The sequence below is a fragment of the Empidonax traillii genome, unplaced genomic scaffold (assembly GCF_003031625.1).
Source record: "Empidonax traillii isolate 1590-97213 ecotype Southwest subspecies unplaced genomic scaffold, ASM303162v1 scaffold60:size2069287, whole genome shotgun sequence".
NCBI classification, from domain to species: domain Eukaryota; kingdom Metazoa; phylum Chordata; class Aves; order Passeriformes; family Tyrannidae; genus Empidonax; species Empidonax traillii.
Window position 1 is genome coordinate 605,506 of NW_020955253.1, and position 27,959 is coordinate 633,464.

General features: G+C 40.1%; 1 protein-coding gene across 7 annotated transcripts in view; it reads right to left on the reverse strand.

Annotated features, from left to right (window-relative positions):
• The window catches only part of STOX2 (storkhead box 2), a 153,088-nt gene that overhangs the window by 10,613 nt on the left and 114,516 nt on the right, over nt 1–27,959 (reverse strand). For 3 of the 7 annotated variants that reach the window (XM_027879879.1, XM_027879880.1, XM_027879884.1), the window contains exons 2-3: nt 9,288–9,440; nt 102–2,367 (exon numbers count right to left, since the gene is read on the reverse strand). In XM_027879879.1, the coding sequence (XP_027735680.1) occupies nt 102–2,367; nt 9,288–9,440 (2,419 nt within the window). Of the gene's footprint in view, nt 1–101; nt 2,368–9,287; nt 9,441–10,285; nt 10,308–15,503; nt 15,711–15,845; nt 15,980–16,300; nt 16,373–27,959 lie in introns of those variants that run through there. The other 4 variants (XM_027879881.1, XM_027879883.1, XM_027879882.1 and 1 more) reach the window with 4 other exon arrangements.

Here is a 27,959-nt window from a genome sequence, read left to right on the forward strand (position 1 = left end):
TTGTTTAATACAGCCCTACATTCTGTCACCAATATCACACACATATAACTATAAATGGAACTTCCTAGTCTGTAAAGCTGCAATGAATGTGACAGTCCTACCGTGGAGAGTTGAACCCGCTGTCCACAGTAATGCTGCTGCTGTCCATGCTGTCCAGGCGGGCTGAGTGGGTGGCTCTCTGGTTGTTGCTATTTTCTGTTTCCTTCGGGGTGAGAAGAGTAAGATTCTTCTCAAACTTCCGCTGCAGATCCCTCTCCTTTTCTCTCTCTAGGAGCCACTGCATTGTACCAACGTCATCCCTGTTCTTTTCCTCCTCAGCATTTTTGTTGGTTCCTTCCTCTGAGTCATCATCATCAGATACGTTGTAGTAGTCGAAGGAGGCCTCCTGGTTCCCGGCTGTCTCTTGCTGTCTTTGAGAAACGGGCATGACTTGTGTGACTGAGGTTACTATCGCTTGTTCAAGTTTCTCACATCTGACTGGCAATGTGTCAGAGGGGGTCTTTTGATGGGGCTTTAGCAGAGGTGTGTTAGACTTATGGTAACTATTCACAGAAAGAGTGTTGTGCAGAGGTTTAAAGAGTGTATCCTTGCTAAATATTTCTTTCCTTTTATCAAGGCTACTTGATTCAGCACTATGGTGTTGAACCAGTCGCCCGTTTGCAATCACTTCTGGAGTTTGTCCGGCAACTGCTGAACCACTGCTTGGGCCCTTTGGGGACTCCTCCTTGTGCACCCCAGGCTCCCTTGCAATATGTTGAGACTGTCTTTCTGTGGGAGTCATTTTTTTGAGCCCATCTGTCCCTGTTAGTGTATCATGATCCTCTTTGTTCTTTCCCAGTGGTGATGGAGCAGTCAGCACAGTCTCGCTGGATGTGTTGCACTGAAAATAGTCATCGACTGCAGATTTTGTTGTGCAGGAGTTGAGTTCGCTATACGACGGCAAATTCTCTGTAGGCTTGCTTTGTTCCAATAGGCTACAAGAACTGGGAGTTTCTACACTGCCACTAGCTTTTTCAGGGATGCAAGTCTCTTTGTAGCTTGCAGATGAAATCAGAGCCCTTTGATGACTGAGCGACTGAGATGGCCTTAAGGTACTATCGTCAATGTAAGTTTGGCTAGTTGTTTGGTCATCTGGGCTACAGCCTTCACCTAGATCTTCAGGTGTTCCTAACGTTGCTGAGCCCAGAGGTCCCTTGGAGTTATCCATGGATCTAGACCTTTCTTTGGCCTTACTGGACCGCTCATTCCTCGATCTTCTATCCTGTGTATGGCTGTGGCTCCGATGGACCTTGGAGTGGGAGCTTCCCCTGGAAGGTTCAGGGAAAGGCATTTCAGTTCTTCTTTTGGCCAGCTCACCAGACACGTCCCATTCTGGTGTCATGGGAAAGTGAGATTCAATCATGTTAGGATTGCTGTGCATTATATAATTATCTCCCTTGTGTTCTATTATAAAACAGCCTTCCCGTGGGGATCGAGTCAAGGGATCATAGAACTCATACTCCCTTTCCGCAGGTATATCCAAATGAGAGCCATCTGATGGGTCTCCTTTGGACACCCGGGTCTTGCTGTGCGACCTCGATTTCCCATGAGACTTTCTGTGATTCCTGCTCTTTTTACTTCGTCCACTGTGGTGAGCTGAAGATCCTGCTTTGCTTCGTTGAGCTTTTTCTTCTTCAAGTTTCTTCATTAGTGCAGTGTGTCTCATGACATTTTCCACAGTCAAGTCTGGGTTAATGCGCCTGATAATCTCCATTTCTACCTCTCTAGGTATAGTGGTAGGGGTGTCCTCGTCCCTTAGTGGCCACTCCTCTGGAGGAAACTGGGCAGAGAAATTTGCCAACTGTTTTGTCTTGTCCTTCTTAAAACTTAATCGGAATAATTTGAGTCCAAATTTCTTAGACTGCTTTTCTACATCCTTAGGCTTTGTGAGCGTCTCTGCTTTATATGAAAAATTGACAGTACTTTTACTTTTCTCAGTAGGTGGGACCTGACATAATGAGGGAGGACAGTATGAGTCTTTACAGTCTTTTGCTGATTTCCTCTGTAGGGTAGATGCATGCATGCTGTGCATGTCTTCTCTGCAACAATGGCAGGAGTCGCAGTGGTTTTTGGGTAGTGTTCGGTCCCTGACGCATCCCGAGGTGGAGGGAGTTATAGTTCCTTGTTGTGGAGAGGTACATTGAGACCTGTCAGGTATCCTCTCGTCCAAATGGTACCATTTACTGTTAGTTCTTATGAGAGATGGTGTTATAAAGTAAGTCTGCGGGGTTACAATGAAATAACCATCCGGAGTTGGGTATATTTTCCTCTCCCGTACAAGCATATTCAAAGTATGTCGAAGGATTTCTGGACTGGGTGTTGGAACTCCTAGAAATGACAGTAAACACATATCAGGGACAGCATAAAACTGTGCAGAACTCTCCGGTTTCCCCCTCCCCAACAAAAAGCTGTTTTTTCCAACTTACAAGCTGGAATATGCTGAGCAAACAACTCCAGTAAAACATTTTGTTAGGCATTCTTTTCTCTGTTTGTTTCTCCACTCATCTCCTACCCTTCAGACATTTCAATTATTAATTAAATAGAAAAGAGGTCATTAATAAAGTGCTAAAAAAAAAAAAAAAAAAAAGAAAAGAGAGAACTTAAGAATTTCTAGTCACTTCCATTGTGCAGGTGACCGTAAGGTACAAGATGGAATCACTGAAAATAAAAGTGTCAGGGGAAACATTTCACTTTTATTCTTCTTCCAACTAAATATTTATATCCCAGTTCACCAGAACTATTCTTAAAATGCCTTGTCACATAAAAAGCAGTGGTTATTTGTTACTTTGGATGCCTAAGTTGTTTTTCCACAGAAGAATACTACAAAGAAAAAAAAAGGCATTCCCTCAAACTGCCCCTTCATCACAAACTTGATTGAACTGATTTACTCTGCCATTAAAGCATGTTTCAACTGTATTGGCTTCTCCAAAAAAAGACACATCCTGAATGATACAGTTCATCTTACCCAAACACACCTTTCCATTATGCTGGAAGTTACAGATTTAACTATTTGCTTCTCAGAGTTCCTTGATTTTCGCGTGAGATGCGAGGGACACCACTTAAGTGCATGTCTTGCACACTGAGAAAGGGACAAATACAACAAGCCTGCACCAATGCGACATGGCAGACTTGGCACTGTGAGGCTGGTCCTTCCACTACCAGTAGGCCTGCTGGGTTCAGAGTGCAGGACCAAGTCTTCAGTACCTTATCAGATAAAATACTGAGGTAGCATTTAGTGTATAGAAGTAAGTTCCATCTAGAGCTAAGGAAACAAGAACTTTAGTTCACAGGCTTATTTAAAAAAACATTGTTTATGCTCAATAAAAAATAAAAATACTTCTAAGTTTTCAGTGGAAAAAGCTATCTTCAATCAATACAATTTGTTGAACTAAAATGCATTTTAATGCTGGGTACTGGTTTCATTTACATTTTTAGAACTAGGGAAATATTTTTCAAAAGTTTGTACAGTCTATTTTAAACTAAAAAGGTTAATATTATTCAGTCTGGATCTTGGCTTTCTTTTAAACAAAAGTAATCTAGAGGGGAAAAAAAAAGGCATCAGAGAGCAACTTAGGTTGGAAGGGAACTCAAGAAGTCATTTGGTCAGCACCCCTACTCATATCCAGGCCAACTTAGATGGAAAAATCTCAACCACGGGTACCTGTCACAAACACAGTATCTCCAGTAGCACACAGTGTCTGGTCCCCAACTCTTCTCCAACATGTTGGAGCCTGCTAGCTCACTGATCTCCTTGTGTAACCAAACATAAGGATGACAGCAACAGCTCCACCAAAAGATCAACAACAAGAAAAAGAGAAGCTGTACTAAGTCCTTAACTCATCCTCTTTCTTGCAACCGCGTTGCAGGTAACATAGTGAAGTAAACATCCTTATGTTTAACTTTGAATGGTGTTTGAACCTAGTGACATGACCATGCTGTCCATATCTGTAAATAAAATCTTACAAGGAAATGGCCAAGTGTTAGAAATAACATGGACATGAGTGAAAGCAGTTACAGCACGGAAGGCACCAGGGAGAAGTACAGTAAATATATTTCATGCACGGTCCAGAGAGCTGAAAGATTAGGGCTGATCCAAACATAGGAAGGAAGAATGGTGAAGATAGGATATAACCTGAAAGCATAAATGAGACTGAAAATTGGAAAAAAATATGGAGAATCAGGAGAGTTTTTGTCTCCTTTTTATGCAGGTGTCCACACTTTATGTAATAATCCTAGAGAGAGTAAAAAATACCCCCAGAACTCCTGGATGACCTAACATACCAGAAATAGCAACAGATGGGAAAAGCTGAAATCCAGAGAGCTGGGGAAGAAAATTACCACCCCCTCAGGCCAGAATTTCAAATCTCTCTGAACTGAAGTAAACAATATGGTGAGCTACCTCTGGATTGTGGGGCAGTGGCAACCTGAGAGAGGGTTGTCATCTGTATGAGCTTTTGGTAACACACAGGAACACAGAGTGATTTCGATTCCTGCAACAACCAGTGGTCATCTAATCTCTTCTTTCTTGCAGTGGAGCTGCTATGTCTGCTTGGGTAATACCACCCTTTTTCCATTATGCCTTGCGTGATGACAAGACACGGATAACCGCAAAACTCAAGCTCATTTGTTTTTCCATCCTGTGCTGAAAATGCACTGCAGGGTCCAACCCTGTCCCTGGTGCACTTGCTCTGCAGCAGCCAACCTCTCTTCCCTCCTCTGCATAAACAACCTGCCCAATCCTTTGCATTTTCCAGGAGCTTACAACTAAATACCTCAACATGTACTTACCTTTGTGAGAACTTGGCTCTTCATCCCTATTTTACTTATAAGACTTTTCTTAACATGATGTTTCAAAAACATCAGAACAAAAATAAAAGCAATGAAAACATTTCTCCTGGCAGCTTACAGAAAAGTTAGGGAAAGAGAACTGAAATGGATGTTCCGAGGTTTTACGTTAATTTAGGCAAAAATAATTATACAATAATATTAAAATAACAACATAAAATGTATTTTTCACCCAGTAAACCACAATGGCTACAATGTGTTTGGTAAGTGGGTCTCTAAACACTGGATGCACAGTAGTTACACTAATTGACTAACTCCTGTGAATGAAGAATGTGCAGATAAACACCAGGGAAAAAAATTATTGTGCCTGGACAGTCAATGACACCATAATGTTAATCGTGTCAGCCTTCTTTCTGGAGTGTAAGACTATCACTTTTATTACTCCCAGGATACTGTACATCTCTTTGGTTCACTAAGCCAGCAGTGATGACAGCAGATGCAGATCTCTGAAGCTCAGCATTGCCAGCTAAGGGTAGATATGGCTTTTGTTCCAAGCTCTTTCAGGTACTTACAAAAGCGGAAAGAGAACCAAACTCAACTTATGCTTTTCTGCATGGCAGACAGGAGCAATGACTTACTGTGGCTCCCATTGTTCCTATTTTAAATACAGATTTCTTGGCTTTCTCAAAACTTCTCTCTTTACAGCAATCTGCCCACATCATGTCTATACACAACCTACCCCCCTGCATTCAAAAATCTCCTTATGGTGTCCCTTCCTCCATTAAATAGAAACAAAGGAAAAAGACCCAGTAGCTTAGAGACTTTAGCACATAAAATATTGCATGACAGCAGTGGTGTTATTTAAGATTATGTAGTGGTTTAATAATTCAACAGCAGAAACTGTCTGGACACTGAATCATCAGACATGTACATTTTCCGTATCTCAAGAGAGTCTACTATGCCATCCACTGAGCTTCCAGACAGAAGATTATGTCTTGTTTGCTGCTCACAAAGAACACTGACCTAGGGTGAACTCAGTTAATGTAAGACACTTCTAAGTGCTGCACATACATTTCACATATTTAGAAAGTGAGCAATTATAAAGGTGAATGTCAGAGTAATTTGCCAGCTTTCAGAAAACTGTTTGCTTAAAAAGCAACCTACCTAGTCCAATACACATGTATTTTCTACTTTGACATTTTGAACACCTTAAAATTATTTAAATATGGACAATTAAATGTGGACAAAATTTGGGAGAAGAAAAAAGAAAAAATAGCCTTATTAAACACAGTGTAGACTAAGGCTTGATGTTTTCTTCATCCAGGTTCATACAGATAAGAGGGTCTGGTTGCCAAATAGAGAACAGAGGTTACATTCTTAGCTCCTTATACTGGATTTTAAAGATTTACATTTAATGTATGGGATTTAAACCATGGTCAATAAATTACAAAGTAAGGCTGTGCAAACAACTCATTGTTTAATTCTAAGTGAGAATAATGGGAGTAGGTGCAGGAGCAGCCCTCCTGCTTTTTTAAAAACCTGACAAATAACAAAAACCACAAATAAGATGTGCATTTTCATTACAAACTTTTTGAATAAAATAAATTCATGAAAAATACATCTCAAGTAGTATTTAAATGGTGTTAAATCTGCTAAAATGATTTTCTCCTGAGCTGATGCTAAGGCTTAACAAGGGATAAAAGAAATACTCTGATTGGCTCATGAAATACTAGTTAAGGATGTGGAGTGGTTGCTATGTGATGTTATAAATAATTAGCATACCTTATTTCAGATAGAGCCATGGCCCAGATTTACGCCTGCACAATGGCTCAGCAAACTAGAGGGCTAGACTGCAACTGTAAGACCCTGCACTGAGGAAAAAGCTTTATTATTCTTAGGCAGTTTTGAGAATAGCATCTGGGGTCTTAGGAAATTTATCCACACATTGAAACACAGTGAAGCATCTGTTCATTAAAACACAAACAACACAGGCAGACAAGTGCTGCTACATGAAGAGATACAGAGAGGTTATGTGACAATAACAGATACATCTACAGTGGTAATGCTCTCCTCTCCCTCAGAGCATCAGCACCTAGTTAGGAAAAATAAATTATCAGAATATGAGAGGACATCAGATATTTTAAAATAGCCACAGAGAATACAAGGGCTCAAAAAGCTACAGCTGATTTATTAGAGAGTTTGAGTAGACATGTGAAAAATATCACTTAGCATAAGAAGAAGTTCTCTTTACTGCAAAGAAGAAATTCTTCGGATAATCATCATATGCTGAGACAATATGTATGCTTGCTTTGCTAAACATGTCATGGCTGGAAGAGAAATGCATTTCTCTACAGAAGAGAAAAAAAATGGACAATAATTTGGTGGATTTTTTTTTTCCTTCAAGTAACTTTCTTTACATTTTGGGAAGTGAGGCTCTCTTTTTTTATCTCAAACTTGAGAAATTCACATGTCAATGGCTAGCAGAAAAAAAAAAGGTAGCAAGAGACTATGTGCTAACTTGCCTCAGGCTTCTTCTGAGCAGTGTCTAGAAAATAATCCAGCCTGTTGAATTATTTTTCATGTTTGGTTCTGTCTAACAAGAATAGCACAACACACGAAGTCTACTGATAATCGTGCTCCCAGGAAACTCAAGGGATGCCACCAATTGAGTATAATTTCCACCATGCAATAATTATTTATACAAAAATATTGATAGAATCATTGAGGGAATACTTGGAATCTTTGGAATTCTTCTAGTACACAGCTTTACAGAAAAGATGACTTGGTAAAAAGAAATCATTGAAATTAATTAAAAGTAATTACAATTGTGAATTTTTACTTACAACTTTCACAAGTATTTTCAAAATCAGCCAAGCACACTGAAATAAAAAACCTACTGATAAACAAAACTAGAAACCGGGAGAGAAAGACAGTATCTACAAAATATGCTTACAGTATTTTTTTCCACCGTGCAATTATTAAATGTCAGATAAAACTTCATTCCAAACACAACTCTCAATCAAGAATTTATTTTAAAATCTCAGAACTTAGTTATTGCAAAAGCCATGTAACCTTCAAGGTTTTAAATAACTCTTGCTCTGAAATGTAAGAAAAAAAAATCCAGACATCAACACATGGCTATGGTTAGGCTGCCTAGATGAGACAGATGCATCAGTAGTTTTCCTGCTGAAGCATTTTTCATTAGCTGCTTTTTGCAAACTGTAAAATAGTTACAGTGGAGAAGTTTCTCAACTACTTTAGAGAACTGTTAACTAAGGCACAGAACAGTTAAACATCTTGCCCAGGATCATACAAAGCACAAATGAAGAAGTTGTGCTCTCTTGAGCAGTAAACCTCTCCCCAATTCTTTTGCATCACAATTAAAATGTCTCTGCAAGATGCATTTTGCATGATTCACCAGCTCCAGATACAGAGGGCCAGTAGCGAAGCAGCATATTCAAGAGTACATTCTTGTCATAGGATTTCTCTTTTTGATGTTACAGTATCTTTAATCCATGATAATTTCCATTTACCATTTCATAAGTTTTATCAAGTGCTTACAAGAATATCTTCTGAACAGTTCACCAGCATTTATCAACACAGCAAGTCTATCTGTGGCTCTCCAGGCCTTTCAGTTTAGTCATGAAGAGAGTTGTCAAGTTATCTTTAAACCTTTGGTTTATTATTTCTCAAGCAAGGGTAATACAGAAGCAAAAGGCAGAACTGTGTCCAAGAAGGATCCAAAAATCCCTGGAAAGGAGGATGACATCGTCCTTTCAGTTTAAATATAACCTCTGCCTGAAGCAGGTGCATCATTGTCACTGGACTCTACAACTTGCATCAGGCCACACACTGAGAGCCTATCCCAGGTGAAAGAAGACATGCAGTATGTGGGAACCCTGCTCTTTAAGAGAGAATTCTCTATAGAGACCTCAATGAGGTTATCTCTATGGAGATTGGACAATTGAATGATGTCAACAGAGCTCTTATGAGTTAGCTACAACTGGCTTGAAAGCCACAAGGTGAAATAAGTCTGCTATGGCTATGACACATCATGCTTTTTTTTTCCATAGCTACTAAAGAAGTGCTAAACTCCTTTGACTATGATAGAGAAAAATGTGAGAAAAATCACAAACAAGCTTATTCTGATACTATCTGAAAAAAGAAACAAGCCAACAGCTTGTTGTTTAATACCTCAAGTAATTTTTATTATTTACAAAAAGTCAGGAATTAACCCTGCAAAATGCATCTCACATGAATGGCCTTATCAAAGACAACTCAATTCTCCGTATGTTAAAGAATAAAGAAAAGGTTCTAAGATTAGAACCCTAATGCCTCCTTTTACTTTTGCTTAGCATGTCAGGATTAGTCAATATCCCCATCCAGAAGGGACTGGGGATTGTTTAACCGCCCTTTTACAGACATGCACTCATCTGACCAATGATTTATTAATGACTGGTTACCTGGGAAGCAGGTGGTTAGGTGCTCCATTAGTGCTTCTTGTGTGACTTGTTTTCGGGCAGAGTTCATTGCTGAGATGGCCAGGCAAAGGATTTCCCCAAGTGGAATAAACTGTGACTGAGTGATAGGAGACATGCTGATGGGTGATACATCACCTGTAAAAAGACAACAGATATGCAATGAAGCGTTTTGTTGTTTGTTTGTTTTTTTTTTTTTTAAATCTGCTCATAGAACAAGGATGTAGAGATACAACTAGCAAGAATTCTCAGAGCTCTCTAGTACTGGGCTGGAGGTAAAACTCTTACAATGGAGAACCATCTAACAGCTTATTTCAAAACTTAGACATGGTGAACTTTGGAAAATGGGAGATATATGCTGTGCAGACATAGTTTCTCAAAGGGTACAAAACACAGATTCAGAAAAATGCCAGTAAATTAGTACTCATGCTTGCAAAACCTCATACTTAACATCCTACTAGCTAACCGCACAAACGAAATAGTTGCATGTATTTCTCTGGACATAAAAGGGGACATTTCACTCCCCTTCAAAGAACAGTGGTATGGATCACCTTTAATTTCCACTTGACACAATATTTTTTTATTAATAGTAACAAAGATCAGAAAAAATGTTGCTCAGTTAATGAATAACATCATCATTCAGCTGAAAAAGCACAGAATGCTCTTTAGAGTCCCCAGAACATCAAAACACCTTAAGATTGATACCCTGAATAAACCTCTCCCGGATCTACGTGTCAAATGCCTTTGTATGAACTATGTATTTTTAAGAAGAGGTTCCAGGATGGCCTGAATATTACCTTCATTGTAACTTTTCTCATGTTGTCTTTACAAAGAATTCATTTACCTATACTTTAAAAACAACAATTGAAAGATCTTAAAAAAAAAAGTTAGAGGAGAAATTACAATTAAATAATACTAGCATGACTACACAAATACACATATACAAGTGCATTCTAACATACTTTATCCAAGTACAAAAATACTTTTTGATTCTGCTCTGTACCTCCTCTTCAAGTGGTAACAGTTCCCCAGTGATGTCAAAGAGAGGAAAGCAGCAAGCTAAAACATTTTCCTTGCCAATGGAAAAGGAATAATAAATAGTAACAGACAGAACAAGGGGTGCTTGACTACAAATCCTATTCTGGCCACAGGTCAGTCAATAGTCAGGGATTAAATTTTACCTACATACCTTCGAAATTTCAAGAAAATAATCTTATTTCTGCTGCCACAGAGCAACACCTTGTGATCAAATCATGAATCAAATTACTGGAAATTAATTCAAATTGAAACTTTCACCCACAATTCAGATAATCCAATATTTGCCCTATTAATTCTATATTCCTATTATGTCTACTAAAGAAGAGGAACAGCTTCTAAGACTGATTATCAAAGTGCTTTTAATCTTGCTTTATACTCAGCACTTTGGGGGGAAAAAAGAATTGGTGGGAGTAGCAAATTGCGTAACTGTCTCAGTGAGACTTGTGAGCAATATTTTTCAATCACCAGCTGTACAATCTGTTGTACAACAGTGATACACATCACTCAAGACACAACAATGATTTAAAAATACACATTTGGCTATGCTGTTTCCTGATTGCTTCTGCTTAATCAGGCTGACCAGACCAATGCTGCATTCCCAACACAGCAGCATTCTTCCAGCTTCAAGCTTCAACACAGTGCAGTCCAAGATCCTCATTCTTATCAGACCACAGAATTATGACCTTAAAATATAACTTTCTCTGGACATTTTTTATTCATACACACCTAAAAGTCCTTGCCACATGCTTTACAGACAATAGCAAAGAAGATCACACACAGCTTATGGGGAGACATGAGAGACACGCTTTCACATGACTTGGGAGCAAACACCATTTGATCCTTCACCATTTGATAATGGATAAAGAACATCATAGTTATTATACTCCTATTTACTAATAATTACATCTGCTGTCAGTTTAAACTCGTTCATAGCCAAATCTTTGTCATCATCCAGACACATAAGTTTACCAATTCTGATCACCAGGCATCATGCACTTTGTGCAGGGGATCAGTTTCTTTAATGATTAGCTTCATGTCTAAGAAGCATCAGAATTATGATAAGAATTATGCAGATTTAGCTAAGCAATTTAAGAAATTATGTGTCATGGGTATTCTTGTGAGCACTGCTAAATTGAGTTCAATGCAATGTCAAACAGATTGGCATATATTGGCCTCAGTTGAGGTTTAATCTTACCAGGTTCACTGGGCACTGAAATGGGCTCTCTGGTGTCCTGGTTTTGCCTGGAATAGAGTACCTTTAAGGGCATCCAGGTGAGGGTCAGCAACTTACTCAATTGTTTTATCTGGATCATCACAGACTTTGCAATTTCTTAAACTAAAGCACCCTGGCAGGAGTATCCCTGTGCCTGCTCCCAGCCATGCACTCACACTGCCACCTACCCAAGTGCCACGATAGGAGAGTGGAAGGAAGATCTCTTTGTTTCCCTTGAATGGGAATGATCCATTCACAGCTAACCAGAACAATTCTTAGGATATAATACCATAATCAGCCTCCTGAAGTGGGAAGGAGACTCGAGTTTTATACATCAAGCTTTGCTATGCAACCTTTCACCTGCCCCCAGAGGGATGCTTGGACAAGAACTCAGAAACCAGTTGCTCTCCTCACTCCCAGGAACAGCCCATCCTTCTCCCCTGACTGCCAAGAGCGTGCAGAGATCCACCTCTGGGATCACTTCCAGTTAGAACTTGTAAATGTAAAATTGGCTAAGTACAAGTTAAAAAAATAATAAAGTTTGCCTGGATTTTAGTTTAGCAACTTTGCACAATCATTCCTTTCAAAGCAGGCCTTCAGCATGGAATTGCTTTGTAGGTTAGTGTGCAGAAAACATTCAGTCTGCAGATTTGACCCCCTGCCAGCTGGACTCTTGTTACCAGGAGCAAGCCAGGAGTTTCCACTGAAATACTAACTATACTTTACATAACTCATCAATACAAAACATTCAGCATTGGTTCCTTAATGTTAACACAACTTCTAGCAAAGCACACTGGAGTGCATATGTCAGGGTAACACACATACTGCTTGCAAATATTTGGGAGCTTAACAGCCATTTATTAACTATAAAGATTACTGTAATTGTCCATAAAATCATAATTTAAATGCATTTAAATGCAATACAAATGTTCAACAAATATTGGTTTGTGTGAGGGCCTTTCTTTCTGTTTTGTAAGGGACTATAAACAGTTAAGCCATAATCTTTTCCACTCCGTGCTTTTTAACCTACTTCACTATGACAAGGACACTCTGGTTTCACCTCCATTGTGACAGAATGATCTCCACAGCTTGTTGTTCTTAACTGTCTGGAGATAGTTACTAGCTCTTGTTTAAAAAGGCTAGCGCACATTTTGAGCAGACCCAGTCACAGAAAGCCAAAATCCCCTCACTCGGGGAGGCTCTAATTTGCCAGATTTTATCTTGACTATCCTGTGGCTCTGGGAAATGACATGCAGTCTGTGGTTATATTTAAGTGAACAAACTTCTTTGATGCACAATAATAGCAAATATCTTGCATCTATGAGATAATATATTAATATCAATTACACACATAAATACTGTTTAGCCTGTTGAACAGAAGGTTTACTAGAGCTCCTTTAGGAAAGATCCCCTTAAAAAACAGCAAATAGGCTTTTCCTATTTTTTTTTTGAAGACCACATCACTTACATAAAACATCTAGCATATGGCTCCTGTTAGCTCTGACTGATGCTTGTCTCAAGCCGCTTTCTTTTGAAATCAAATTACTAGCCTTGACTTTCATATGTTTATGTTCCCAATTAAATGAAAACCGGAGCTCAGAGAGCAGTTTTCACCAGCTGACTGCATGCTTTGTTTAAATAGACGATATATACATATATATATACACATCGTTTTAGCTCTGTTTCTGCAGTGTCTCTCCAAACTTTTCTCTAAATAATTAAAAAAAAAAAGTTTTCTAGACTTCGTTTTAAGTAGCACTTAATTGTAAGGAATGTCTAAGCGCTTAACAAACAGTGAATGGGAATTGTCCTCATTTATGCCCTGGGGATTTGAAGCACTACCCTGGGGGGGAAATTATTTTTATTACTCAGAACAAAAGATTATGTAGCACATAAAATAAACACTTAGCTCTTACGTAGCACTTTTCTTCAATGGTTTTAAAAACATTCTGAAAAACTGGGAACTATAACTATCCTTAACATACAGATGAGAAAGTGATGGTCTAACATAGCTGGGAATGAAAATTCACACATCCTGAAATCCATACCAGCCAGAACTTTTCCTCTGCCAGTGTATCTAGTGTGTTTGTTCTCTGAAAGTCTGAGTAGCACACAGACATTTTTAGGAGAAAATGAGACAGACTACATTCTGCACCATGTATCAGCAATTCAGCTATCAAGTACATACTGATGACGGAATTTTTATTAGTGATTCTAAAAGAAAGAAGTGACCTGGAAGTCAAACTCTTTGTCTCATGAACTTTGCGCAAGGATTACTCAAAAAGTCACCTCTTCTCTTATAAATGGAACCAATTCAGTACAACCATTGTGAAGGAAAATTAAATAATTACAGCGCAAAACCACAATTTATGAGAACTTATACACCCTATTCCCCTGAAATAGGGGAGAGACCCTCTGATTACACTCTGCATCCTGTAAAATACAGGAAGCCAAAGTTCCACCTTTCCATTCTGACTCTCAACACCTTTTCAACCTTTTGTTTCTTATGGAACAAGACAACCTCTAAACATGATTTTTAGCCTGGTTTCCACAGAAAATGAAGTTTGCACAATCACAATGTGTGTGTGTACATGTGCCAGAAAGGCTGAGCCTCACTAGACAACAGTGATTCTAAAACAAGTGTTTGCTGTGCCTGTTCAATCTGTATGGGGCTTTAGGCATAGCCACCTCCCACTAGACAGGAGAGAATCCAGTCAAAAAACACTAGTCAAGGGAAATCTGACTTCACTGCCTTTGCTGCTTACAGAACTACATTGTTAAATAGAAAACATCAAAACCAGAGTAGAGTAACTTCATGATACCTCATGATTATAGTGGTGGTTGCAACAGGATTCTGCTACAAAAAATTTCTTGCCAGCAGTCTCTCCTGATCAACACACGCTTATGATTTCACCCTGGGAAGAACTACATAAAAGTCATTTTCAAACAAAAGGTAGCTAACAAAACCAAAACGACTTGTAATGGGCAAAAAGAGGGCTCTTCAGCCTAGAATATCATCACTTTTTCTCAAGAATACTGTAAGGAAAACATCTCTTCTAGAAAAAGTACCTTTTCAGGGTTACTTCGAAAGGGACAGATGCTGAAGAAGTTAAGTGTCTGGCCTGGGTTGCACAATTACCCCTTTTTGCCCCAACCCCCTAGGTGACTGAATTATTCTAATTAAAGAATACTTACACAGATGTAGTAAGCAAAACTATTCTTACGTGAATTCACAACAAGGACATATAATTGCCATTTTAAGCTAGATGGTCACATTTGATTGAACAACAGAAGGGAAAAGGAGGAATATGCAGATTCCTGTGGTATTACACAGACTACTCTGAAATACCTTGAATCTGCACTAGTATACCAACACAGAAAAGATCACATTTCACTGGCAAAATCTGAAACAAAGAAAATTAGAAGTGTTGCTTGCACTGTTCTCAGACATAGTTTAAATCCTCCTTTTAAGCTACATTTCCTGCAGTATTTTATGAAAAAAGCTGCAGGTTGTGTTTACTAGACAGCTACACATATCAGAGTACTGATAACAATAATAAAACAATACATTAAAGATTCATCTATTTATTACTGTTTAAAGCAGCTTAAACAAAGGCTCAACAAATGCAGCAACACACACTCATTCACTAACCAGCAAGCTCCTTCTGCACCTCTGAAATGCATGCACACCACAACAAATAATGAATGCTTTCAAGAATGTGACCACTCCAAATCTAAATACCCTAAAGAAAACACAGCAAACTTAGTATAACCATATAACAAACACTTGCCTCTAAACAAATTTCTAGTTCCTTAGCAGCTACTAACTTCAACTATGTAAACTGATTTTTTTTATTACCCAGCTAAAATAATGACCTCCAGGTTCACCAAGTGGCACTAACTTTCAGAAACAGGTGCTAAATTGCTCACAGGCAGCAGATTTGTCTTACATGCATCCATTCTGTGTATTTCCTGTGATTTAATTTTCCTTTTCTTTGTTCATGTCCTGTGGCCAGCTGCCTCCAGGTCCAAAGTGATATCCCAGCACATGTTACAACTATGATCATCAAAAGTTTCTGCTGGAGCACGGAACTTTCCCAGAGGATTCAGTCAGTTGAGGAGATTTCTGTAGTGATGCTTATCCTGGGAAGGAAGAGGGTGGGACTGCAGTTTTTTAATATATTGTGTGCTTCAGAATGTGTTTTCCCAAACAATATTTTTCAAATGCATCTTTTAATAAATGTCCGTGTCTATATTCCTGGCACACAATATGTTAAAAAAGGGGGACTTACCTGAACCCCTATGGTCTGGTTCCATGCTCCAGTACAGTATCCAGAGTAGCTGTGATGTAACAACAATGTGCAAATTGGGGCTTTATATCACTGTGGAGGCTGGCTGAATGCAGCATAGCTCAGTGCCACAGGACCTGAAAGAAGAAAAACAAAGCATGCTTTCAGGCATTAGTATGCTGAACACCCACCTCTTAAAGCAGGAAATAGGGGCATACTGAAAAAAAAATGCAGTTATCTATGCAGGTCCACTGAAAGGAACACCATTTCACACAATTCTCACATAAGCATGAGAAATAAATGGTTAAGAAATTACAGGGGAGGTGGAGATAGAGAATCTAAAAGGGACTACAAATATAACTCCCACACAGTGTTTTGAAAACATCTCTTTTTGCCCTGTTTCCATGGAATGGCTGGAATCACGTTCTGACACCACCCCCTGTTCCGAAGGCACTCACAGTCTTTGCAAAGCACCTCTCCACTGCAGTGCCTCAGGATTCTGCAGTGTCACTCCTCTTCTCCCTGGCTCTCTGCAAAGTGAAGTCATAGGAATGGATCAGCCAACCTGACTTCTCACTACCCTGCCCAGAATCCTTTGTGAACTGAAATGAGTCATCGCTCTGAAAAAAATCCACAGCGCAATGTTCCAGGTTTCTCCCTGTGTCTGCGCTGGATTCTTTGTCTTTGAAACGAAGTGCCTATGCTTCTGGAACAGTGCCCAGCTGCATTGTACAGGATAACAAGCCAGCCTTCTCATTAAGTGGACAAGAAAGCTATTTACATGCATTAGCAAACACAAGTAAGTTAAAGCTTTAACCCTCTAGTCAAGACAGAAAAATTACCCCTAACATATCTTCCTGACGTAACACACAATACCCCCAATACACAGAAACACAAACGCATAGACATGTGGGTATACACACACACACACAGCAGTATCTTCCTAAATTATTTACTATTTATCATGACACTTACCAGTTTTGACTCTATTGATTAAAAAGGAAGATTTACTTCCTTTGTCAGTCCTGAAGAATAAGTGCTGCAGACCTGCATGTAACAAACAGCTCTGCTGTGCACTCGATCAAACTTGTGCTGCTGCAAACTGTTTATCAAAAAAATCAGAAGCAGTGGACAAGTTCTTGCAAGCTCATTTTCCATCATTCCATTCACCATTTGGGCTCACAGCAAAGTGAGCCCTGAAACCATGCCAGACAGAAAATGCCAAACTGCTCCAAGTGCTGAAGGCCAGCAGAGCTGCTTTAACTTCTTCTGCTACTGACAAAGAAGGTAATGCTCAGAATGAGGTCACTGTGTCAGGATCTCACCCAGTGCTAGGTTTTCCTTTACTTGGTGAGGACATGCTAAGCTAAAGCACCAGAAAAACACAGAAGAGGTAGGAATAGTGCATGATGAGAAATATGCTGCTGTTTTTAAGAAACATTTTCAGTTGTTTGGAGATTTTCTTTTAAAATAGGGAAACATTCAAAATTGCCTTTACTGCAAAAGAACTATTTCTAGTCATGATCTAGTCACCAAAATGAGTGAAATACAGCACTTTAGGACTCATCTGTGCTGTGCTGGAATAAGCAGTTCTCCTAGGTACTCCCCTAAATGAAATAAAAATAAAAATAAAAATAACTCCCCCCATACCAGGGGGTTAGGACCAAATGAAACACAAAAGTCACTACCTTCCTATGCTGCAAGCCCTGGCCCTACAACAACCCTGGCAACGAGAGTCCAACCAAGCCTAAAATAGGTCTATGCAAGTGTTTCAAGATGACAAGTAAATAGCTGGGTTACACAACTAACAAACATCACTTTCGGCTGCAGGTCTACGGCAACTGTTATGCAGTAAAGCCATACTATAAGTGGGCTAATTTACCTGTGTAAGGTAAACCAGGTGCTTTGCTGCACCTGCACTTACACAGCAGTCACGACCTCAACATGAAAAGCTGGGGCTTTGGTATAGACACATCAATTTCTGTGTTCCTGAAAGGCCTCATTCCAGGAAATTTGCCTTCAACTTTACAGGAGTTTTGCCTTCCCTAGGGCTGAAGGATCAGCCTGAACGCCTCTAATGAATCCAACTTGGCATTTGCAATGTTTGGGTCCCCGGGGATCATCCTGCAGAAACTCTGGTTGGTTGTTTGCTGAGTACACACCCACTTTACAGCAACAAAAATCATTCCATGAAGAAAAAATTCTGTGGGCTTAAAAGTAAATTACAACAAGCACCTACTGAAAGAAAAAAATGAGAGCTCCAAAGTGCTTTCCCTTTGCACCAGACAACATTCACGCAAATAGCAGGGCTGGTGCACACTGCACTGTTGTCACACACACGCACTGGTTCTTGCAGCAGTTGTGCTACTATACCCAAAATTAAAATACTGGAGGAAGAAAGATAAAGGTAATACTGCAGCCAGAATACCTTTTCTCTTCAACAAATTCCTCTAGCACTAGAACCCAAATTATATGCTTGGGACCAGTCTGACTATTCTGAACAGACTGATACAACTGCAAGCTCTTTGAGGGACAGAATTCCTCTTGCACATGTGATGCCTAGAGATACCTGAAAGGCACCAAATGTGCCGACGTACCTGTGTTGCACAGACATCTCACACGCACAGGCACCTAGGCATGCCTTTACTCAAATTCATCAGCTTACAGCCCTTTAATCAGTGTCTAATCAGTGCCCTGAGCTGGAGGACCATGACTGTGAGAATAATCAACTCCCAGTCGACTCTGAAATTGTGCAGGATCTGCTGCTCCAGCTGGCTCCCTACAAATCTATGGGGCCTGATGGGATTCATCCCATAATCCTCAAAGAGCTGGCTGATGTCATTGCAAAACTTCTCTCGATGATTTTTGAGTGGTCTTGGGAATCCAGAGAGGTCCCAACTGACTGGAAGCTAGGAAATGTTGTCCCAGTTTTCAAGAATGGCAAAAAGGACCCTGGAAATTACAGGCCTCTCAGTCTCACTTCAGTGCCTGGTCCAGCTATGGAAAAGACTATTCTGGGAGGTATTGAATAACACCTGAAAGACAACACAGTCATTGGTCACAGCCAGAACGGCTTTGTGAGAGCAAAGTCCTGCTTATCAAATCTGGTTTCCTTTTATGACAAGGTAACCCACCTAGCTGGATCAAGGAAAACCAGTTGATGTAATCCTTTTTGGATTTCAGTAAAGCTTTCAATACTGTCTCTCACAGGACTCTTCTGGACAAACTGTCCAGCACACAGCTGGATAAACACATCATGAGATGGGTGAGCAATTGGCTCACGGGTGGAGCACAGAGGATAACAGTGAATGGGGAAACATCAGACTGGTGACTTGTCCCTAGTGGGGTTCCACAGGGCTCCATCTTGGGCCCTGTGCTCTTCAACATCTCCATAAATGACTTGAACTTCCAGTCCATAAAGGACTGGAAGGGATACTAAGCAAGTTTGCAGATAAAATTGGAAGGAGCTGTTAACTCCCTCGAAGGCAGGGAGACCCTGCAGAGAGACCTTGACTAATCAGAGGGCTGAGCAATCACCAGCCATATGAAGTTTGACATAGGAAAATGCTGGATTCTGCACCTGGGATGGTGCAACCCCAGGTGTATGTACAGACTGGGGAATGAGATGCTGGAAAGCAGTGCTACAGAAAGGGACCTGGAGGTCCTGGTCACTGGTAAGTTGAATATGAGTCAGCAGTGCCCTGGCAGCCAGGAGGGCCAACCGTGTCCGAGGGGGCATCAGGCAAAGCATCACCAGCTGGTCAAGGGAGGGGATTGTCCCGCTCTGCTCTGCACTGGGGCAGCCTCACCTTGAATATTGTGTGCAGTTTTGGGCACCACAATATAAGAAAGATATTCAGCTATTAGAGAGTGTCCAAATGAGGGCAACAAAGATGGTGAAGAGCCTCAAGGGGAAGCCTTATGAGGAACAGCTGAGGGCACTTGGTCTGTTCAGCCTGAAGAAGAGAAGACTGAGGGGAGACCTCATTGCAGTTACAACTTCCTTGTGAGGGGAAGAGAAGGGGCAGGAACTGATCTCTGGTCTGTGGTGACCAGTGACAGAATCTGAGGGAATGGCCTGAAGTTGTGTCAGGGGAGGTTTAGGCTGGATATTAGAAAGAGCTTCTCCACCCAGAGGGTGGTTGGGCACTGGAACAGGCTCCCCAGGGAAGTGGTCACATCACCAAGCCTGACAGAGCTCAAGAAACATTTCGATGATACTCTTGGGCACCTGGTGTGACTCTTGGGGATGGTCCTGTGCAGGGCTAAGAGCTGGACTCAATGATCCTTGTGGGCCCTTTCTAACTCAGTATATTCTGTGATTCTGTGGTTAAGAGCAGCAAGAAGTGCCTGATACCTCACACCTGGAAGAGAGCAAAAGGGAAAGAAGAGACCATCAGTGGGAAAATGTAAATGAGAATGTTTAGAAGTGCTGAAGCTGATGCATAAACCAGTGCTGCATCATCAGTGATGCTACTGCAGCGTGGCCTTACAGGAGGAAGGCCTGGCCAAAATACCATATGCACTCCCCAGTCAAGGCAGTTATTCCATTCCTCCATCCCACATCTCCCCCCCCACCAAGCACATGACAGAGGTTAGTACTGAAACAAAAGCTGTCTTATTGACAGTGTACAGTACAAATACACCATATACTTCTCTCTCTGTAACTCCATGCAAGCACGTGCATCCAAATAGACTGGTACAAAATACAATATAGCCCGAGATCGATCTCCATCCTACAGTGAGGAAACAGATGATCTAAAGATCCCAACTTGTTCCTTTGCGCACACTAAGTGCTGAACACAGACTCCTTTGTCAAACTCAACATTAGCTTGCATACATCTTTGAGTCCACCTGAGTCAGGGTCTGGGATTCCCTTCCTTTGCCACAGCCCCTTCATCATCGGTAGAGGGAAACTCAAGATGAGGAAAGGAATATGCTCAAATGAGGACACACACACACATCGTGCTCACCACACATGACAACACACAACAGAGAACAAAAAAGATTAGAAGAGAACATGGTCAAAAAAGGCCAAGAAGGTTACTAAGAGGGTAATTCAGACTAGCCTGTACCAGTTACCATGGTTCCCAAATTTCGGAGGCTAAAATCAGCCATCAGCACTCAGCAATCAAAGTCTGTAGCTGCAGAGACTACAGTCATCTACCGTTATGATTACTTCTATAAGAACCAATTTCACAAAGCAGGAACCATCCAGTCACTACACTAAGAACACAACCCATGAACTCTGTGGCTCCAGAAGACATCAGACTAAGGAACATCAGACTTAGATTTCTTTAGAAAATCTCTTAATACTTGAAATTGTGACATATTAGTGCTCCACTAATAATAATTTACTTGTAGTATGTTCATAAGTTCCACTTGACTTACCTGAACAAATCTCCCAGTTCTTTAAGAATTCACTTAAGAAAACACAGGAGGAAACATGATCAGGATATTAAGCTCAGTAATATTCCAACAAGTAATGCCCATCTGTTTTTGTGCTAATATTGTCTAGGAGCTTAAATATCCTTTCTTTTTTTAATTTTTTTACTCCTTCTGCTTACACCCTGATGAGTTAGCAGAGAACACACCTCCCCTCCTTTAGATCTCATTCCACTGGCTTTTAAAAAAGCACCCTCTTTTAGCGCTCTTTCACATCTCCTCCTCCTGTCCCTTTAGTCCTTCTAGAGGACTCCTCTATATTTTCTCTAACTTACATAACTTTCCTTTAAAAGAAAGAACCAGAATTCTGCGCCATAACCTAACACTCCAGCTAATCTCTCACCTCCATCAGGTACCAGAAAATTGAAATTTCTTTACTTTTAGTGGAAATACCCCACACTATACCCTGCTTTTTTCCCCCACAGATGTACTATATCAGTGTCTCACTGTCAATCACCTTGTAACTGAACAAGCAGTTCCAGTTATGTATTTTATTCTGCCTGCAACTGAGTCAGAAGCAAATATTCCTGTGTTTGACTCCCAAGACCACGATCTTTAACAGCACACTCTGCAGACATGATTAAGGATCTTTGATCATCCAATTCTTCTCATTAGTTACCCATTTTTTAAACATCTCCACTTATTCTAAAGTTTGAGATTCTAAAAAAGAATCTCAAAACCTAAAATGAAAAACAAGCTACACGTTAAATGTTACTTAATGCAGGACATTAAACCAGTACCACACTTCCTAATACAACAACCCAGGAAACAGCATTTGAATGAACCCATCAAGTCTTAACAGGAAAAACAAAGCAACCAACAAAACTCCTTCCCTCAAAAGCCTAGTAGGTAAAGCAACTGTCTTCTTAGAATTCAACTACCAAAAGAGGCTTCTTTAAATTATAGTTCACTGGAAAGTATGTGATATTTTAAACCACACAGAAGAATTTTCTAACAGATTTTGTCGCTAGGACCACAAGACGGGAAGGAAGGAAGGTTTGGGCTTGTTTTTTTCATAGAAACCTGCTACTATCAAATTAATTTGAATAATGTTAACTTTACATTGTTATCAACCACACCAACACCCCACCCCCTCAAAAACAAAGCCTGCCTATTCTCTGGCAGCAAACAGTAAATGCAAAGAAAGATAGAAGCATTAAAAAAATCTGACACTAGAAGAGATTTGGCAAGAGAGAGTGAGCACATGAGAAACAAAAGAAACAAAACCCAACAAACAATTATAAACCTACATGTTTTCTTTTAGGGTAGAAATTTAAAAAAGACATAAAAAATACTCCTTTTCAAACAGTTCTATGTCTTAGTCACATGTTCTTCACTATCCTCTTCAGCTTACCCAGAACACATTCGCAGTGTGCCTACAGATGCTGCAGCAAATATTCAGCAAGAATCTAGTCAGCAGCTAAAATTCTTGAAAGGTAAAGTGATAATTAGCAACACAACCCAGTGGCATAGTGCACTCTCTCTCATTTATATTGACTGCTGCAACCATTAAAAGATTTTCATCCCAAAGACAGTACTGCAGTGGTTACAGCTTTTCAAACCAACAGTGATGACTGGCAGATAACTTCAGGTTAAAATAAGAACCTGCAACACTGAACACAAGTCCCATGGTACTGCAGCAGCCTTTAACAGCCCAGTTTTTCCTGGCTAGGAGAGAGAACCGATGAAAAGGCCAGGCATGGAATCAATTAAATTAGTGCCAAAGTGGTTTTAAAAAGAAAAGGTTAGATGCTCCAAAGACTTAGCAGTTGAGAGTTTACTGGGTCATTTTTTTCCCTGTGGTGGAAACAGGGTTTTCACTGCGGCTGGAGTACCTTTAAGAAGATGTACTTTAATGCTTGTGAAATTGAAATATTTTACACCCCAATACATGAAGAAGCTATACTACTATATTCTACCCCTAAGCTCTTCCTGTGTGGGGTAGAAGCAGTGACTTCTGTTACCTGCAGTGGCTCAAACTACTTGCAAATTCTGTCCTTTGGTCTCGCCTGTGTGAGGATCAGCTGTGAGGATGGGAACACAGGAAATGCCATGGCATGAGAGTTCAGCAGCTCAGCAAATCTGCTGCCTCCCTCATGCTGGTCATGCATCTTAGAGGAAGCATTAGAAACCAACTGCACACATTGCCATCGATGTATACTGCACCTTAAAGGGAAATGTCCTTATTATAGACAGAAACCATTCTTTCGAGATCCTCGAGAACTGGCAGAGTTTTATTTTTTTCCCTCAACGAGTATGACTATCAGCAAATGTAGCAATCAAAACCTACCTCCCCAAACAAATGACAGTACCTGGAACCAGGGAGTCCCACAATTGAACAGCTCACTAGATTAAATGTTTCCTCCTGTCCATTTCACATTTTTTCTTGCTTTGGAATTTTACTGAGCACTCATTTTAATACAGCAAGCAGCAAACCAAAACCTAAAACAGACATTTTGCTACTATTCCAACAGTAACACCTCCCTACCTACTGCTCTTTTATTTTTAAATGAAATTTCAGGAATCTGAAAATCTCCCTGTACATGAGCCATAAAACCAAACATGGTATCCAAAAGGATGAAATTACCAATTTCACAGAGACCTCTCTTGCATGACTTCTTACATATCTCCTCATTTACAGAGTCTTAAGTTTAGACTTTTAATTACTACTCCTGACTCATCTAATGCGTTCACCACTGACTCCAGCAACGTGTAGACTATGCTCCTAAAAAAGCACTGAACTTAACATATTTAAGCACTATTCTGTCAGTGTTCACTGCACTGCCTTACACCACATTGCTTATGTCACTATTCTACAGAATTGCTCAGCTGTTTCACTCAGCTGTCGCTAGTGCCTTCTGAAATCCTCCTCAGCAGTCTTAATGAACCTGAACAACTGTGATCTGATAGACAGGGTTACCACTTCATTGTCCATTCCATCCTTCACATTTCTAATACAGCTATTAAACTCCAAACATTTTATATTGATCCCTGCTGCACAAAACACTGTTAACTATTTCCAGAGACCAGAAGTGGCCATTCTTCTTTTTTTTCCCTCTGTATACTAAACTGAGCTTGACAAGACTTTTGTTTTGGACTTTCACCAAGCATTTATAAAGCACTAGAGCGTGGAAGAGTTCTTATGCTCCCGGAGTGTCGCTATGACCCAGTTTTCTGAAAGATGAGAGCGCATAAAAATAGTTGTGTCTTTGCCTTCTTATTCAGTATAAAGACCTAAACCAGGATATCAAGGCTAGATTCCTGACATGATCTCAGGAGCTGATGATGATCTCAGTTTTAACTGAACTAAACCAAAAGGCTAGCAAAAGGAGAATTAAGATAATTTCTTTAACAGATTTCACAAGTAACCACCGGACACAAAGGGAAAAATCATACATAAAAAATTTTGAGTTCAAAGCATAGGGGATATATAAAACCAAACTTCAAATGACTACATTTTATGCCATAGCAATACGGTATTTTCCTAACACACATTAAAACAACAACAACAAAAGTCAATCCTTATCTTGTCACCATGTTGTAATTCCTTACTCTTGACCATTAAAAAAAAAGGACTTATGGTTACCATCATATTCTTTCAATGACCTACCCCCCACAGGCAGCACTTTAAGTCACCCAGACCTTGTGGGCCTGAGGGCATCTCCCACTTAGAAGGGTAAAAAGTGTCAGAGCCAGAGCTTGAGAAGGCTCTCTGCTTCAAAAGCATTTCTGATCATCAGTAAACACTGCTGTGCACATGGTGAAGGGGATGGTACATGCCCCTCTCCTCACCTGGCTACCCCCTTTGAGAGGCTGAAACTCCTGCACAGACTAGACCTCAGACACACCCACAAGGGATTCAAATAACCCTGAAAGCATCTTTTGAAACCTCTGATGATTTTCCTGCCTGTTTGCTAACTACAAGTTTTAATCTTAAAGAGCTGATGTAGAGCACCTAAAAAAAAAACAACTTAGGCTATAAAGATTGAATTAGCAGCAGCAGAAGACTGGAGAGGAAAACAAGAAACAATATAAGTAAGAAAGAACACGGGACAGGTTAAAAGGAAATGTAAGGAAAGAGCTGGTTTTTGTTTGATTCCTAAAGCAGATGATGCAGCATCTGAGATGTTACTGATGAAAGAAAACTTGTTAAAAGAATCTAAATGCTTAGCGGGGCTAAATGGAAGTAGAAACAATAACCACATGGTAAGAAATAAAATTAGTAGCTCCAGCCGTAGGAAGGCTGGGGAAAAAATAAGAGTCTCCAGAATTGCTGGAATAAGCAAAGTAGGAATGGCTGCACGTATCCGTGAAGAAAGAAGTGAACAAAGGACAGTTGTTTTGTGACAGCTGATTTGCATGTGCTCTGCATCCACTTGGTGCTTGCCTTTGTTTTATTTTCTAGGCTGACCTTCACCCCGTGCCACACAAAGGATTCACGGAAAGCCTCCGTTCAAAGTCTCAATTATAAGCCTGAAAGAACAAAGGTATCTTGCGCTGCAGCCCCAAGCCTGAGCCCCGTGCCAGTGACCCAGCAGAGGGAGCATCCCCGTCAGAGCGTGGGGCTCTGGAACCTGCGTCCTACACCGCCTTGGAACGAGCCCTTCTCCCTTCCCAGCATCTGGAACAGTCAGAATAGCTAAAAAGAAACATTCAGCTTGATCTCCAAAGGGTTGCTTCTAAGCTTTTATGATGAAAGATCAAAGCTAGGGAAAGGGTGGGACCTTACAGGACAGTAAAGAAAACTGAGAGTAAATTAGTAGTGTGCATACTAGTAAGACACACATGAAACGTCACTAAGGGAGCATTTTAATGGTTTGGGCAGTTTGAACGAAAACATGTGAAAGCAGTTAAGCATGTCATCACCAATACTGTCTTTAGAAGTGTTCTGCTGTTTTATGAGAAGCTCTTCAAAACCCACATGCACATGCAGTTTCATAGAAAGAAGATGTAATCCTCAAGAACTTGAAAATGTGAGGCTGCCTAAGGGGCATCCTGCATGTCCTCCACGGTCTGCAAAGCCTATGCATAAGGCTTGTGATTGTTTTCTTTAAACTGTGGTATTTTGTTTCTGGTACTACATTTAATTGAGTTATTCTAAAACAGATTTGTTATGCATCATCCGTCCAGTTTCGTACACTCTCTGAACACAATCTGGGGAACATTTGTGTAACAGGGATAACATGAAAACTGTCCTCAGCACTTTGGTCTAAAAGACTACATTACTGCCAGAATTATCTTGGTGTAATTACACCTATGTAAATACCCATTTATTCTGGAATAAGAGTGTTTTGTTTAACCTGATTTAGCTTACACAACTTCCAAAAGTTTTATCAATGGAGTTAGTTATATATGCATAATCCTGCTAACTCCCTCTGCGTGACCTTTAAGATCATGCATAAAAAGGTGAGTTAAAAATAGAATAATCAATATTAAAAATAAAATACTAATTTTATTAGAGGCAACCATGTGTCTTCCTGTTGTTCAATCATATGCTCCCTAGTGCATTCAAAAAGTAAATTTTAAAACAAAGAAATTAACCTTCTACTAATTTTTTTTCTGGGTTCCAACAGCTTAAATCTTCAAGAGCATATAACCGCTGACATTTAGAGATGCAAGTACTATTTCTCTAAAAACTTCCTATTATAGTAAAAGGCAGAACTATTAGAGGAGACAAATGTGGCTTCTATTGCCATATGTTGTTTCCAATAGTCACAGCTTGAGTTTCAAAACTGATGGTAGATTTTCACTTCCGTTTATCTCCATTGAGTGCTGCTGTACTCCCGGAACTTCCTAAAATCAGGACTTACTGAGAAGCCTAATTTTAGGCAATCATTTCTGGAACGTAGAAAGAATCCATGCATGTAAGCTATCTGGAAATACCTGAAAGTCTTGGGTGCATCTCCTTCATATTTCCATTTTCAAACAAGAGCCTAAAAGTCTACTTCAGGACACAGAGGTTTGAAAATGATTTACATGTCTTTTGCCTTGCTCCTGACAAACATTTTTCAATGGAAGTTCTGATGTAATTAGAGTTTCCAAGAAAAGTTTGGGGGTTGCAAAACTCTGCAAAACGGAGTAAGAAGTTCTTGGTTTTAGAGAATATAATTTTGGTAATTCCTCACGATATCTTTAGAGACTGAGGGTGCAAAAGCCTAGTGTAACTTCCCAGTGACATTTTCCTCCTGTTAAGATAACTTCTTTCAAGGGCAGAAATTACCTTGTAAAATATAGTCACCATATATTTTCCCCTCCAATGAACACTTCCTTGCCCCTCAAGGAATGACTGAGGTTTCCACTCAACTATCCAAAGCACAAGTTTGTTTTCAGCTTTTGTAGGGAGTTGTTGTCTGTTGGAGTAACGGGGAATGAAACGAAGGATGATACCGCATGACAACAGACTTACTACATTACTCACAGAAATCCTATGCCCCATGCATGCTTGCACATGCAAAGACTTTTCCCATATTTTTGAAGTAATTTCCCACTTTTCCAGAGGCCTGACAACTCAGGCTTCCTGATGTCTGGAAACTAGCTACTACATGCATATAGTTTCATCGCACATGTACAGCAGGTCCAACACATCAGGTGTACTACGCATGCATAATTTATCTATCAGGGACTGTCCCAGATTTTAAGATTAAGATCTAAAATTCCTAAAACAGCCTGGCT